The sequence below is a fragment of the Perca flavescens genome, chromosome 3, assembly GCF_004354835.1.
Source record: "Perca flavescens isolate YP-PL-M2 chromosome 3, PFLA_1.0, whole genome shotgun sequence".
Lineage (NCBI taxonomy): Eukaryota > Metazoa > Chordata > Actinopteri > Perciformes > Percidae > Perca > Perca flavescens.
The window spans coordinates 38,943,801-38,956,414 of NC_041333.1; the positions used below are offsets into that span (position 1 = coordinate 38,943,801).

The following is a 12,614-nucleotide window of genomic DNA, read 5'->3' on the forward strand; positions in this document are numbered from 1 at the left end:
CTCTCTCCAGTCTCTCTGGAGGTCGGGTTTTGTTCTGTTAAAAAAGGTACCTGGTATTATTGTTCTGTTGACCTCAGTTTTGTTAAAGACCCAATTCTAAGTATTTTTATTTTTAACTTTAATGGATATAGCTGGAAAAAATAAAGCCTACATTTTTCTGAACAACAACCGTGTGTCCTTGCCTATACTGCTTGGTCCCTGACACAGACGATCACAGACCGAATGAATGTGTAAGCAGCCTAAAAATATACATTTTACTGACCACTGCTCTGAACTGAAACCCTCATAATCATACCATTCAAGGATTAGGCTACTAATCATTTGCACAAAAATGAAATTCAGAAATTTACCATGAAGATCCATTTTCTACAACACTAGAATATGATGCATGTATCTCTCTCTCCTTCTTTCTCAACCTCCCTCCCTCTCTGTCTCTCTCTCTCTAAAATATTTATTTTCTAAGTCATTAACCTCCACAGCTCGCTTTTAATGCAAAGTGTACAACTGTTCGTTTTTGCAAATGACAAGTGACTCATTGAATGGTTTCAGTTAAGAGCAGTAGTTCATAAATGTATATTTTTAGATACATCATTCAGTCGGTCCATATACTGCATGTATATATATCATTTCAAGAGGCCCTGTGCTATAATTTAGATTTAATAATAAATTAGTTTTTGTCTGTCGATGCAGATAGAAAAGCTACAATTCTCATTAAGAAAGTTTGCATGATGTGCAACGTTTATATAGGCTGCTAATGCAATCATAGAGTAAAGCAACATGGGGGGGGGAGAATTTTGAAAATCTAACTTCATATTTTCTGCATTCTGGTTTATTTCTCTGTAACAATTTGTGCCTTTTCTGCATTAATTTATGGTGCAAATGTCTTTATGTATGTAAAGGAAATATAATAGATTTTTGGAGTAGGCTGCACTGAGTTACATAGTTTCTGATTATTGGGGGGGTTGTATCAATCTCAGTAAAGAGAGTCAACTGATGAACGAAATCATGATATGATCAAATGAACAAATGATCTCCCTCAAGATGAAACGTATAGATTTTATTAAAATAATAATATAATAATAAAAATCATTTAGAAACATTAGACTATATGATGATTGGTTATAGAAACATTTGTTTTCCAAATTTTAAATATATTACAATATGATTCAAAATATAAAGGACATAATAGTAACCAATAACAGTTGATTTTTTTTTAGATGTTCCATATCATGAAGTGTTTTTAGTCCACAGTTCAAATGTTGATAATCCCAGAGATGAAATCAGATGAATGTTTTTGTGTTTGAGTCTCAGATCTGCTTCACAGTGCAGAGTGTGTGTGATGGTGAACAGACTGAACTTTGATTTCAGCAGTTGATCTTCAGTCAGTGTTTCTGTCCACAGGAGACACTCTCAGTCCTGCAGAGGACACAGAGACACTGAGAAACCAGACCAGACATTAAACCCAGGATAAAGAGGTTGAGTGAATGTGGTGTTGAAGGTGTGGAGGTGGATCAGTGAGTCAGAGGAGACTGTGTAGAAGGACAGAGAGCCAGCAGGAATGTCCACATACACTGCTACTCTGTTAGAGACAGAGGAGGAGGAGGAGATGGATGTTCTTCTGGCATTGTGCCTGACAGAGTAACCATCTTCATCAGAGCAGAACAGTCTCCAGGACTGATCATTCCCTCCAAACGCACTGTCTTTACTGTCTCCTTTCCTTCTGATTCCTCTGTAACTCACTGCTATAGAAACCTTTCCTCTCCTCTCGACCTCCCAGTAACAGCGACCAGTCAGACCATTTCTACACAGCAGCTGACCCCAGCAGTCAAATCTGTCTGGATGATCAGGATATGACTGATACTCCTCCACACATGTCACCTTCCTGTTGTTGTCAGACAGTTTGAGGTTTCTGTGTGCTGTGTTTGTGTCCAGTTCCAGTTCACAGACATCTGATGGAGAGAACAAGACACAATACAGCTGCAGGTTATCATCTGATGATTTATTAACAACTTTACTGACAATAACTGAAAGAAAATCATTCAAACGTTCATTTCATATTCAGCTGTGAGTGATGTTTAACAATCCAGTTCTAACAACATCAACAGTTAGTGAACATGAGAGTCAACATGTCAACAATGTTCAGCTTCTTGTCCTCGTGTTGACCCGATGATGACAGCTGATGATCCAAATCTAGAAACATGAACTGAATAAAGTCTCACTAATAAAACTGTCACATCTTCTTCTACTGCAGCACAAAGCAGCTCTCAACCATCTGCTTTCTAAAACTTCTATTAGCTGATGTTCACTTTATAGAAATACCAGTTTATGTATGAAAAATGAGTATTTATGGTATGTTTGTGTCTGTGTGGTATATCTGATACCAGGTCTACCATCAGGGAGGAACTGGAAGATAAATCTACCTCAACTCACTTTATTCACCTTTTAAACATCTTTGTGACATTAATTATGCTGTGTTGTGTTTATGAACTGTGAGTTTTTCCAACGCTTATTTATTAAAAACATTCAGAGAAGAAAACAGAAGGCTACTTGAACACAACAACTTATGTATGAATAAAAGATAAAGAGACAAAGTTAGCCTTCTGTTGGCTTGACTGTTGATTAATGTATTTATGTATTTATTAGTTCTGTTGGATCAACGTGTTCAGTTTGTTCTGTTTGTGGATTTTAAATTAATTAATTAAACCCTAACATCTTTCCAGCCACAAAAACAGAAACTTATCTCATAAAATAAATTTATCTTCGTACTTCAGGCAAGAAAATCTAAAAATCATGTGTAGGGACCTACACAAATACTGTTAAATAAATATAAATAAAGTAAATAAAGTGTTTATTTTACTCATGAATAAATGGTGTTTCAGTTCATAACTGGTTAAATACAATGAAAACTACATTTCCCATAATCCTTAGTTTTGAAGTGAAGTGTAATGTATTTTCAGTGCAGTAAACTATGTGAATTATTTTCTGTATAGCTACACTCCTAGCCAATCAGATGACTTTGTTGGGGAGTAGAAAAGAAAGGAGGAAGTCAGAGAGGAGATGTAGAGAACGTTGGAGGGAGAAACATGCAGTCAGCAGAGGAGAGAAAAACTAAGTTTAATGTCCAGCTGACTCATGTTTGGAGACTAATGGACTTTTAACGTTTTGGCACAAGTATCATTTTTACAGCTAACAGTCGTGTTCAACTCTCAGTTTGGTAACTTGTTATCCTGTAGTTTGAAGTGAAGTTCAGGCAGGTTAGCTGTGTTTTTGTTTCCACTAGCTTTGTAAAAGTGTTAACTGTTAACTGTTGATGTTTAAGCTAGCTCCGCCGTGAGGGACAGTCAGCTGTAAACACCAGCAGCAGCTTTCACCGAGGACCGGGAGGAACCAGGACTTCTCTGGAGGACTAGGACTGTGGTGGTGCCAGAGATTTTCTTTTCCTGGTGCTATGGGGTTGCTCCATGTTTCAGTGAGGGTGATCTGAAATTTAGAGTTTCTCTTGACACACACACACACACACACACACACACACACACACACACACACACACACACACACACACACACACACACACACACACACACACACACACACACACACACACACACACACACACACACACACACACACACACACACACACACACACACACACACACACACACACACATACACGCAGATACACACCCACCTCTGACGCGGTTTACTAAGCGAGTGAACGAGAGAGATTGATTCATGTTTTTTAACTAAAGTTAAAACTAGAGTTGCCGAGACAACAGCACCATAAAACTGTGATTAGCCCACCGAACATATTTCAAATAGCAGCCACCAAGCCGGGTTTAGACAACCATTACTGCAGCTTTCATACAGTAGCTGTTATTGTAGAAGAGTAATGCAGCAGGCCAAATACACCACACACAGCTTAACACACACATAAACATACACATACACACCAATCCTCACACAGTATTCATACTTGCACACATGGTAAAAATAATGTAGTCTAGTCATATCTGCACCGCCTATGGTCTGGATTGAATATTGCAATAACAATATTCTTACAATGACTAAACCAATGTTAAAGGCCAAATTGCTTGTTGGCCAACATTCTTGTATTGAACCAACTGAATAAGTTGAACATAAAAGGCTATATAGGTTATATTTTAAAGTGTTAACGTTTTCTACTGATCTTTTCTTCTAACTATCTCAAACAATCTCTGAGTGTCTTTCGTGGTGTGTTTATTGCGGCATTTGATATCGAGATGAGGATAAAACAACATATTGGCCCTCATTTATCAACCGTATCAAACGTAGAAACCAGATATGAGCACAGAAATCATCTTACGACAGGCTTTATGTGTGATTCATGAAACGTTTGTATCACACCAATCAGAGTGTAAGAATGGTCGTACATTGATAAATGCAGCGGCTGGAAACCATCGTCATTTAAATATCACGGCCCAATATATTCTGGGTTTTGAGGCCCCTACAATTTACAACATGGCGAGACGTAATCCAGCTGAGAAGCGGAACTTTTCAGAGGTGGAGATTGAAACCCTGATATCTCAGATTCATTTTTACTAACGTGTGTACTTTTTGGCAGCCTGAAAACTGGTATTAAAGGCTGGAGAAAGAATGGGGAATGGAAAGAGATCACTGATGAGGTCAACAGTGTTGCCGTAGTAAATCGGACTCCAGCTGAAGTTTATCTAATTTATACATTTGACATATGTATTCTATAGTCCTAATAGTAATATACAGGCTTCTATCTCTTAGGCCTACATGTAGGTGTAGTTTATATTTAAATAAACACACGGTAGCGGAGTTTATGCAGTGTCTTTTATTTTACTCGTGTTTTTTTTCATGAGTCAGAACGAGGCAACAGCTGAGGATGTGTGCTTGACCCCCCCCTCCAGAAAATGGCAGAAATAAATCATTCACGAAACAATGTTGCAGACTTTTTCTGATAACAGATTTGATCTCAGCCTACGCTCACGTTCAAATTGATAAATGGCGAGCTTTGCGTAGGAATCGGCGTACACCCGTCCTACGCCTGTTTTAGGTCGTACACACGTTTCATAAATGAGGGCCACTGTGCGGCCCTATGGAGGACAGTGTTCATTAGCTGCTGTGGCTACTGCCTTGTATCAGGAGGGACTCCGCCGCCGGACCTGAGAGCCACACAGACGGTTGCCTGGTGAACCTGCAGCCTGCAGAGGTTTCATCAGTCCAGCTCGTTGACTCTACTCGGCTGATTTCGTCTTCGTTAAGAAACGGGGCGATTCTCCACATTGGGAGTGTCACTGAAACAGCCCATTTGTGTAACATCCTGTTGTGTTCTTAAACCCCACAAAAAGAAAAAGTAGACTTCATATTTCACAGTAAGTTTTCCATCAGAACGTTATAGATCTTGACGTTTCCGACTGCTCTTGAAGGCAACTTTATTTCACAGGAGAGAGAGAAAGAAAAGAGATGAGCGAGTGCTCTGTTGTTGGAGGAAACAGTTCAGTGCTTGGGTTTCATTTTTTTCCCATCCAATCCAGCTCGTTGACTCTACTCAGCTCTTTTCTTCTTCGTTAAAGTGTAACTCTCGCCAAAATGCAAGAGAGTCTTTACTCTCCTCTCTGTTACCAGTGGCGCAAAAGGTGGGTATGTGCTATATGTGCCGAAGCACCATGGGGGCGCCAAAGCGATGGTAAAAAAAAAGAAAAGAAAAATTATTTTAAAATGATTTTTTATATCTAGCTGCTTTTGTGCGTTTTGAAATCATTTTGAAATCATTTCTGCATTTCCTCAATGTTATTACATAACACTGTAGAGGACTAACAGGATAGAGAAGGTGCTCTATGTCATAAGATTCCATCATAGAATGTTAACATACTGTAGAAGAGGGAGCTCCCTACTATGGCCACGCCAAGACCCGGGCTATTGAAGGGCGGGTCTTGGTGTGGCCATAGTAGGTTTTGTAACATCGCGAGCACTGAGCGAGCAAGTACAGTAGTGAGTTGTCGTCTATCTAGCGTTTGCTAACACTAGGAATGTAGCAGCCAAATATTCATGTTAACAGACTAGCTAGCGTTTGCTAACACTGGGAATGTAGCAGCCAAATATTTGTGTTAACAGACTAGCTAGCGTTTGCTAACACTGGGAATGTAAAACAGACCAATCGGCATTGCAAAGTGTAGGTTTGGGTTCGGTGGGAAAAAAATTCTAAGGTACGGCAGAAACTGAACCCCGTCAAAAAGCCCAATATTCAGCTGAATCCAAACCCGAATCCTGGATTCAGTGCATCCCTAGTGTAGAGCCCCTGGTGATACTTGGAGCAAAGTCTTATGTTGTGTCGAGCCTTCTTAGTAGCAATTAGCGATTTTGATGCTACTAGAGTAGTGCCCCTAGCACAAAAGGCCATTTGACCAAAAACGAACATACATTCTCCGCAGTGGGAGTGTCACTGAAACAGCCCACCTGTGTAACATCCTGTTGGCTTCTTAAACCCCAAACAAAGCACAAGTAGAATTTATATTTCACTGTTACTGTTTTCCAACAGAACGTTATAGATCTTGATGTTTCCGACTAGGGCTGGGCGATATATCGAATATACTCGATATATCGCGGCTTGTAGTCCGTGCGATGTAGAAAATTAATATATCCTGAAACTCGCTGACATTTTTTTTTCCTTTGTTTTTTCCCCCTCTTGTCCTGTCCAGCATCGAAGCGCAAGCATAATGATTACCTTGATAACCTAAGTTAAGAAGCTTATTTTATTTTATTTTTGATGCTTGCGGCAGCAGGTGATAACGGTTACACATGGAGGAGGATGAATTAATTAAAAAAAGAAACAGCACAGGATCCATCGTCTGGCGGCTGTTTGGTTTCAAGAAGGAAGATGTTGAACAAACAACGGTGATATGCAAAATCTGTCGCAAAAGCATCGCTTCAAAATGTAGCAGTACATCAAATTTATATCACCATTTGAGAACCCACCTGCTAGAAAAGGAAGAGTGCTTGAAACTCCGCACGACAACATCTCAGAGCGGTGCAATATCAAAGAAAGTGCCTAAGCAACCAGCACTCACGCAACTGAGTCTGGCCTCTTCTATTTCCAGATCAACGCCGTACGACAAAAACAGTCAAAAACAGAAGGAGATAACGTGTGCAGTAACCCACCACATCGCGAAAGACATGGCCCCGGTTAATGTTGTTGAAAAGTCCGGGTTCAGAAAGCTCATCAACACACTTGACCCAAGATATAATCTGCCGGGTCGCAAATATTTTGCAGAGAAAGTGCTGCCTGAGTTGTACATTAAAGTGAGGGAAGAGCTGGCCAGTCAGCTTGTAAATGTGACCCACTTCTCAACAACTGCCGACATATGGAGCAGCCGAACATGTGAGCCATACCTCAGTTTGACGGTCCACTATATAGACAATTGGGAGTTGAAAAGCAAGTGCCTTCAGACGAGCTTTCTTCCTGAGGATCACACTGGCGGGATCATCGCACAAGGCCTGCAAGATGCTCTCACGTCATGGAATTTAAATGAAGCTCGTCAGGTGTGCATCACCACCGATAACGGCGCTAACATCGTCAAAGCTGTGAGCCTGAACCACTGGACACGTCTACAGTGTTTTGGCCATCGCCTGCATCTTGCAATTGGTGAGTATTTTTTACCACTGTGATAAAATAGTAATTATCTTTATTGATATATGAGAATAATGCTCAATCATCACTAAATTAATCACTTAATTAACTCATTAACTTTAACACTTTAATTTTGTGTTTTGAAATGCCATGTGAGTTACAGCATGCACAAGCGTGCCCTAATGTCTTGTTTTGAAATGTTGTCTCTGACAATTTTGCACAAAACATGCACTTTCTGTTGACAATTTTATGTTTGTGCCACTCACTGTTTAATAAATACAATTATGTTAACTTTGACTTAGTTGTGATATCCCCTTTTTTGCATGAAAGTTTAAAATTAGCATATATTGATGCAGTATGAACAAGAATGTTTTAATGTAGACATATAGAATCATCATACTGGTGTGATTGTATGCTTCAAAGTTTTAATTCAAGGCTAAGGCAAAATATCGAGATATATATCGCGTATCGTGACATGGCCTAAAAATATCGCGGTATTTATAAAAGGCCATATCGCCCAGCCCTATTTCCGACTGCTCTTGAAGGCAGCTTAATTTCACAGGAGAGAGAGAAAGAAAAGAGACGAGCGAGTGTTTTGTTGTTGGAGAAAACAGTTCAGTGCTTGGGTTTCGTTTTTTTCCCCTCAGAGTCAGTGATGTTTCCTGTTTCCTGTAAGGGACTCTCCCACCACCTCAAACCAGAGCTCCAAACACACTGACAAGTCTGATCTCTGGTTACATGATTGGTCACCGCAGCATTACATGGGGATGAGTCGGTCTGGTGTGTCGCAGCTCTAAAGGATTTAAGGATTTGTTCTTAAGAGCCCCAAAGGTTAAAGGTCCAATATGTAATATTTGTACTGTAATAAATCCAAAAATGACACCAATGCCTCATCAGATTTTAAGGAAACATGTTAAACTGAAATACTATCTTTTCTGACAACAATGCTAATGTCAGTATTTTTTCTTTTTGAAATTTACATTCCGTGAAGGAATTTATGTTTATGTTTTGATCTGTGTGTTGTTATCAACGGCCCAGTTTGACAGCCAGGCCGGGTTGCCAGATATACCTGTAAAAACGTAAACCCAGCACGCTACAGCTGTAACGGTAGTACAGCCATGAAAGCAGCAAACAAACGAACAGGATCAACGGAGATAGATTCTACATGACATAAAAAAAAGAAAACAGCATGTTTCTAACAGTTGCGTGACCAGAGACGTAACAACCCCCTGGTAAATATTGGAGATGTATTTGAAAGATGGAGACAGCTTAGAGCCCAAAAGGATGCAGAGTTGGCTTATTTTCTCCTGAACAGGTAAGCATTAGCTTCAGGCTAATTTATCACAGCTACTAGGGACGGGCATTTTTTGTCATTTCAACATTTGTGTACTCACATTGAATTATATAGCTAGAGTACCCGAGTTGGTTACTCGCAAAAACAATTGAGACAGCCAGTAAAGTGATCCCGACTGGTCCTCGCTAACGCCGCCATGCTAACCCTGCTAACTGTTAACGTTACCGGGAGGACCAGGCAAGCAACGCATGGCTGTTTACAGCGTGTAGCCTCTTAGTAGTTATTTTAAGCCACGAGAGGGGGGCTGTAAATCGGAAAGAGAGGACTGTGAGTTTGCAGTGTGTTTAGCGATTGTTGCCGTAATTCTAAGCCAATGAAGTGTGTTCCGTCGGCAAGGTAGTGGTATTTTTAGCGTTTCGTATTGTAATTCTAAGCCGAGGAAGTGTGCCTGACTGGCGTGTGGAGAGGACAGTGAGGTTGTTGTGTTTTTAGCGGTTCATACTGTAATTTTAAGCCAAAAAAGTGTGTCTGTCAGTTGGTTACAGAGCTCCGCGTGAGCACGGGCTTTTATGACTGTCAATATAGCCAGCATCTACCGTTAGCTACTCTGCTGTGCTGTGGAGTAATGTCTGGCTATGTGAGACTAGCATCTACCGTTAGCTACTCCGCTGTGCTGTGGAGTAATGTCTGGCTATGTGAGACTAGCATCTAACGTTAGCTACTTTGCTGTGCTGTGGAGTAATGTCTGGCTATGAGAAAAGCGTCTATCAACATTGTTGTGAATGCTGTGGTCTCAGCCTGGCAATCCCCGTGAACTTCGAGTCTGGGCAGGAGGGGGCGGGGGAAACCACTCTCCAGTATTTTGAATTGGTAGTGCAGTAACTATTTTAACCGCTAGCCGGCAGTATTACACACAACATTACATATTGCACCTTTAAAAACCTTTTTGGCTTCCCACGATCAAATTTGCGTGATCGAGCGATATTTAAAATGTGTCATTCCCTTCATAGAACAGTTTTTGCAAAGCCAATCTAGCGCTCCATAAACCACTGTCTGATCACATGTCTCCATGAGCCAATCAGAGTTGTTCCCTGCACCGTGCAGTTTAGTTTCTAGATGTAGACCGTCACAGAGGACAGAGTAACGTGAGGAAAATTCCACAACAGGTAGCAGTCGGTCATCATAAGCTGGTTACGATGTTTACCAGTTTACCAGTAAACGCAACATTTTGTCCCGTCTGTGTTGTTTTTTAGACAACAGCAGTGACCAGTGCTAGTTTGTGTCTTTTAGCTCGTAGCTTTAGCAGCAGACTGTTGTACGTCCCGCTGTTGGAATCCTACAGTGAAATACAGACACACTACACTGTTTAGCTGTCAGCATTTTAGCCGTGTTTAATCCAGTTACTACTGTGGCTAACGGTAGGCTAACGATACCTGCTGTATAACGTGTTATTAGTGTTTACTAGCGTGACATGAAGCGATGTTTATGTTGCCTCTAACGTGGGTTTCGGAGCATCAGAGCGCAACGCAGATATGTAAGTGGCAGTGTAATGAGCCACAGAAATCCACGTAGCTATTTTGTCTGGTAGATACCAGGCACCACATGCGCCGTTAACGTGAACAGAAAATTGCGTTGCCTGTATCGTACTCCTTCACAGTATCCTTCAATAAAGGAGGAATGTAGCACAATATGGATGTATTAGCAGGAATGTAGCACAATATGGATGTAAAAGCAGTTATAATTATATAATTATGTGACAATAAAATTTGTTTTGGCTAAAATCAACAAATAATCGTGATAATTAAGCGTGATCTCAATATTGATCAAAATAATCGTGATTATCATTTTGACCATAATCGTGCAGCCCTAACCAAAGCGCTTCATTACATTTGGAACATTTAAAAAGGTTAAACTGGTTAAATCCAAAAAAATATAAATTATAAATAAAATATAAATAAAAAAGTAACTTATATTTGATAAGCTAAAATCGTCTAAAGCATTGGTTAACTCTGGTGTGTTCTTGTGAGAGAAAGAAAGGAGTTTTATTTTATTTTAAAGGGTAACTTACCTACGTACAATTTAAGTCAACTGCCAAAGTTTCATATTTAAGGCGAGACACGGCAGGCAAAAACATCGTTTTTTTTCACTGGTCAATTTTGAGATTTTTGGCTATTTGTGTTCAATAACATGTCTTCTTTCAGACATGTAGTGAAAAAAAGTCAAAAATACACATTTAGGTCTTTATTTTACTATACTTCGTCTGATGGCGTTGGTAGATTTCTCCTAAATTCAAGAAAAGTTGGCGTTCTAAATCATCCCGCTGCTCATGATCGCTGTCTGCACCCTGTCATCACATATACCGTTGGAAGCTCTCTCTCTCCTCTACAGTGCTGTCTGATCCAAATATGGTCATTTCCTTTTCATCAGCAACCAATCGTGAAAGTAAAAGGGGGATTTAGCGCTAAATGCGCAATCTCATTGGCTGATGACAATTCCTGACAATGTGATTCGCTTAGAATGGTCACGTGACGCGCTCTGACATTTCCGCGGTAGTTCAGAATGTCAAAATAAATGCGTCAAAAACGGTCGAAAATCACCTCAGAGAAGACGAAAACAGTTGTTATTAACAAGAAGACTCAGGGGATTACACACTAAGACACCAGATGATGAAATGTCTTCATATAGTACGTCGATGTTTAAACTGTCATTCAGAAAACAGGAGTTTTCAGACAGCGGAGGTAATCAGACTGCAGCAGTTTACAGAAATGTATGGCCTACATGTCATATATTAAATATGTAGGTGTCACATATATACTATTCTACTATAATTACTATAAAATACTAAACAAATCTATAATTTTGGGATCCTAATGTGGTTGTGAGTCCCTCAGGCTGTGGCAGGAAGATCCATATTCAGCTGTCAGTAGAGCTGCTGTCCCCTCTCCTAGGAGAACTACCAGCTTCTTTTCTGGTGTTAACTTTGGGAAGTTTTATTTTTTTGGCTATTTTTCCAAGGTGTAAATCTCTTAGTGACGATAGTTTTTCCCAGTGGAGGAGGAAGAGTATCTCTGTCTGATCCAGTTGGTGGTCACTGAGTCTGTATTTAGTCAGGATCCGTCTCTTCTTCATATCTCTGACAGTGTGAAGATAATGTGTCAAATAACAATTTAGTCTACTTTGATTGCTTTCTCCAATGTTCTAAATATTGGTCTTTTGAATGATCACCATAAGAAGCTCATCCCTGTGTATCACCGGATGTCCAGTGACAGTGCAGCATGGAGGCACTAGATGCCAACGCATGCCTCAACTTGGTTACATGGACCCAATGTCCAAAAATAGTCTTTGTGGGGAAAAGCAGGGTTGAGGCTGCAGCCAGTATGACTATTTCTACATTCACTGAGGGTGCCTCTGCCATGCTGGCTGTGATGGAGAAATTGTGGCTTCAGAGCACAGACTGTTAATGCAATGAAGGATGAGTGACATGGTTAGGATCTCAAAAGCCAATAGTGTCCATACCGCCAGTGCAAAGTGGCGGTATGGACACTATTGGCTTAATTTTTTACTTCTGTAGCACCTACATACATCACACTTTACAGTTGTATTCCTAACTATATTGTGAAGGTTTGTCCAGAGGGATTTGTTGATTTGTTGATTGTTGATCTTAGCCTGATTTATGTGACATTGG

At 40.2% G+C, this 12,614-nt stretch overlaps 2 protein-coding genes across 2 annotated transcripts in view; one reads left to right on the forward strand and one right to left on the reverse strand.

Moving 5' to 3' along the window:
• Positions 1-12,614, forward strand: part of LOC114553116 (zinc finger protein 271) — a 687,947-nt gene that overhangs the window by 201,451 nt on the left and 473,882 nt on the right. The gene's annotated exons all lie outside the window — the stretch shown is intronic.
• LOC114552950 (protein NLRC3) overlaps positions 1,065-12,614 on the reverse strand; it is a 32,794-nt gene continuing 21,244 nt past the window's right edge. Inside the window, exon 15 of the mRNA XM_028574045.1 lies at positions 1,065-2,051. Coding sequence (XP_028429846.1) covers positions 1,411-2,051 — 641 coding nt within the window. The 3' untranslated portion in view covers positions 1,065-1,410. The remainder of the gene's footprint in view (positions 2,052-12,614) is intronic.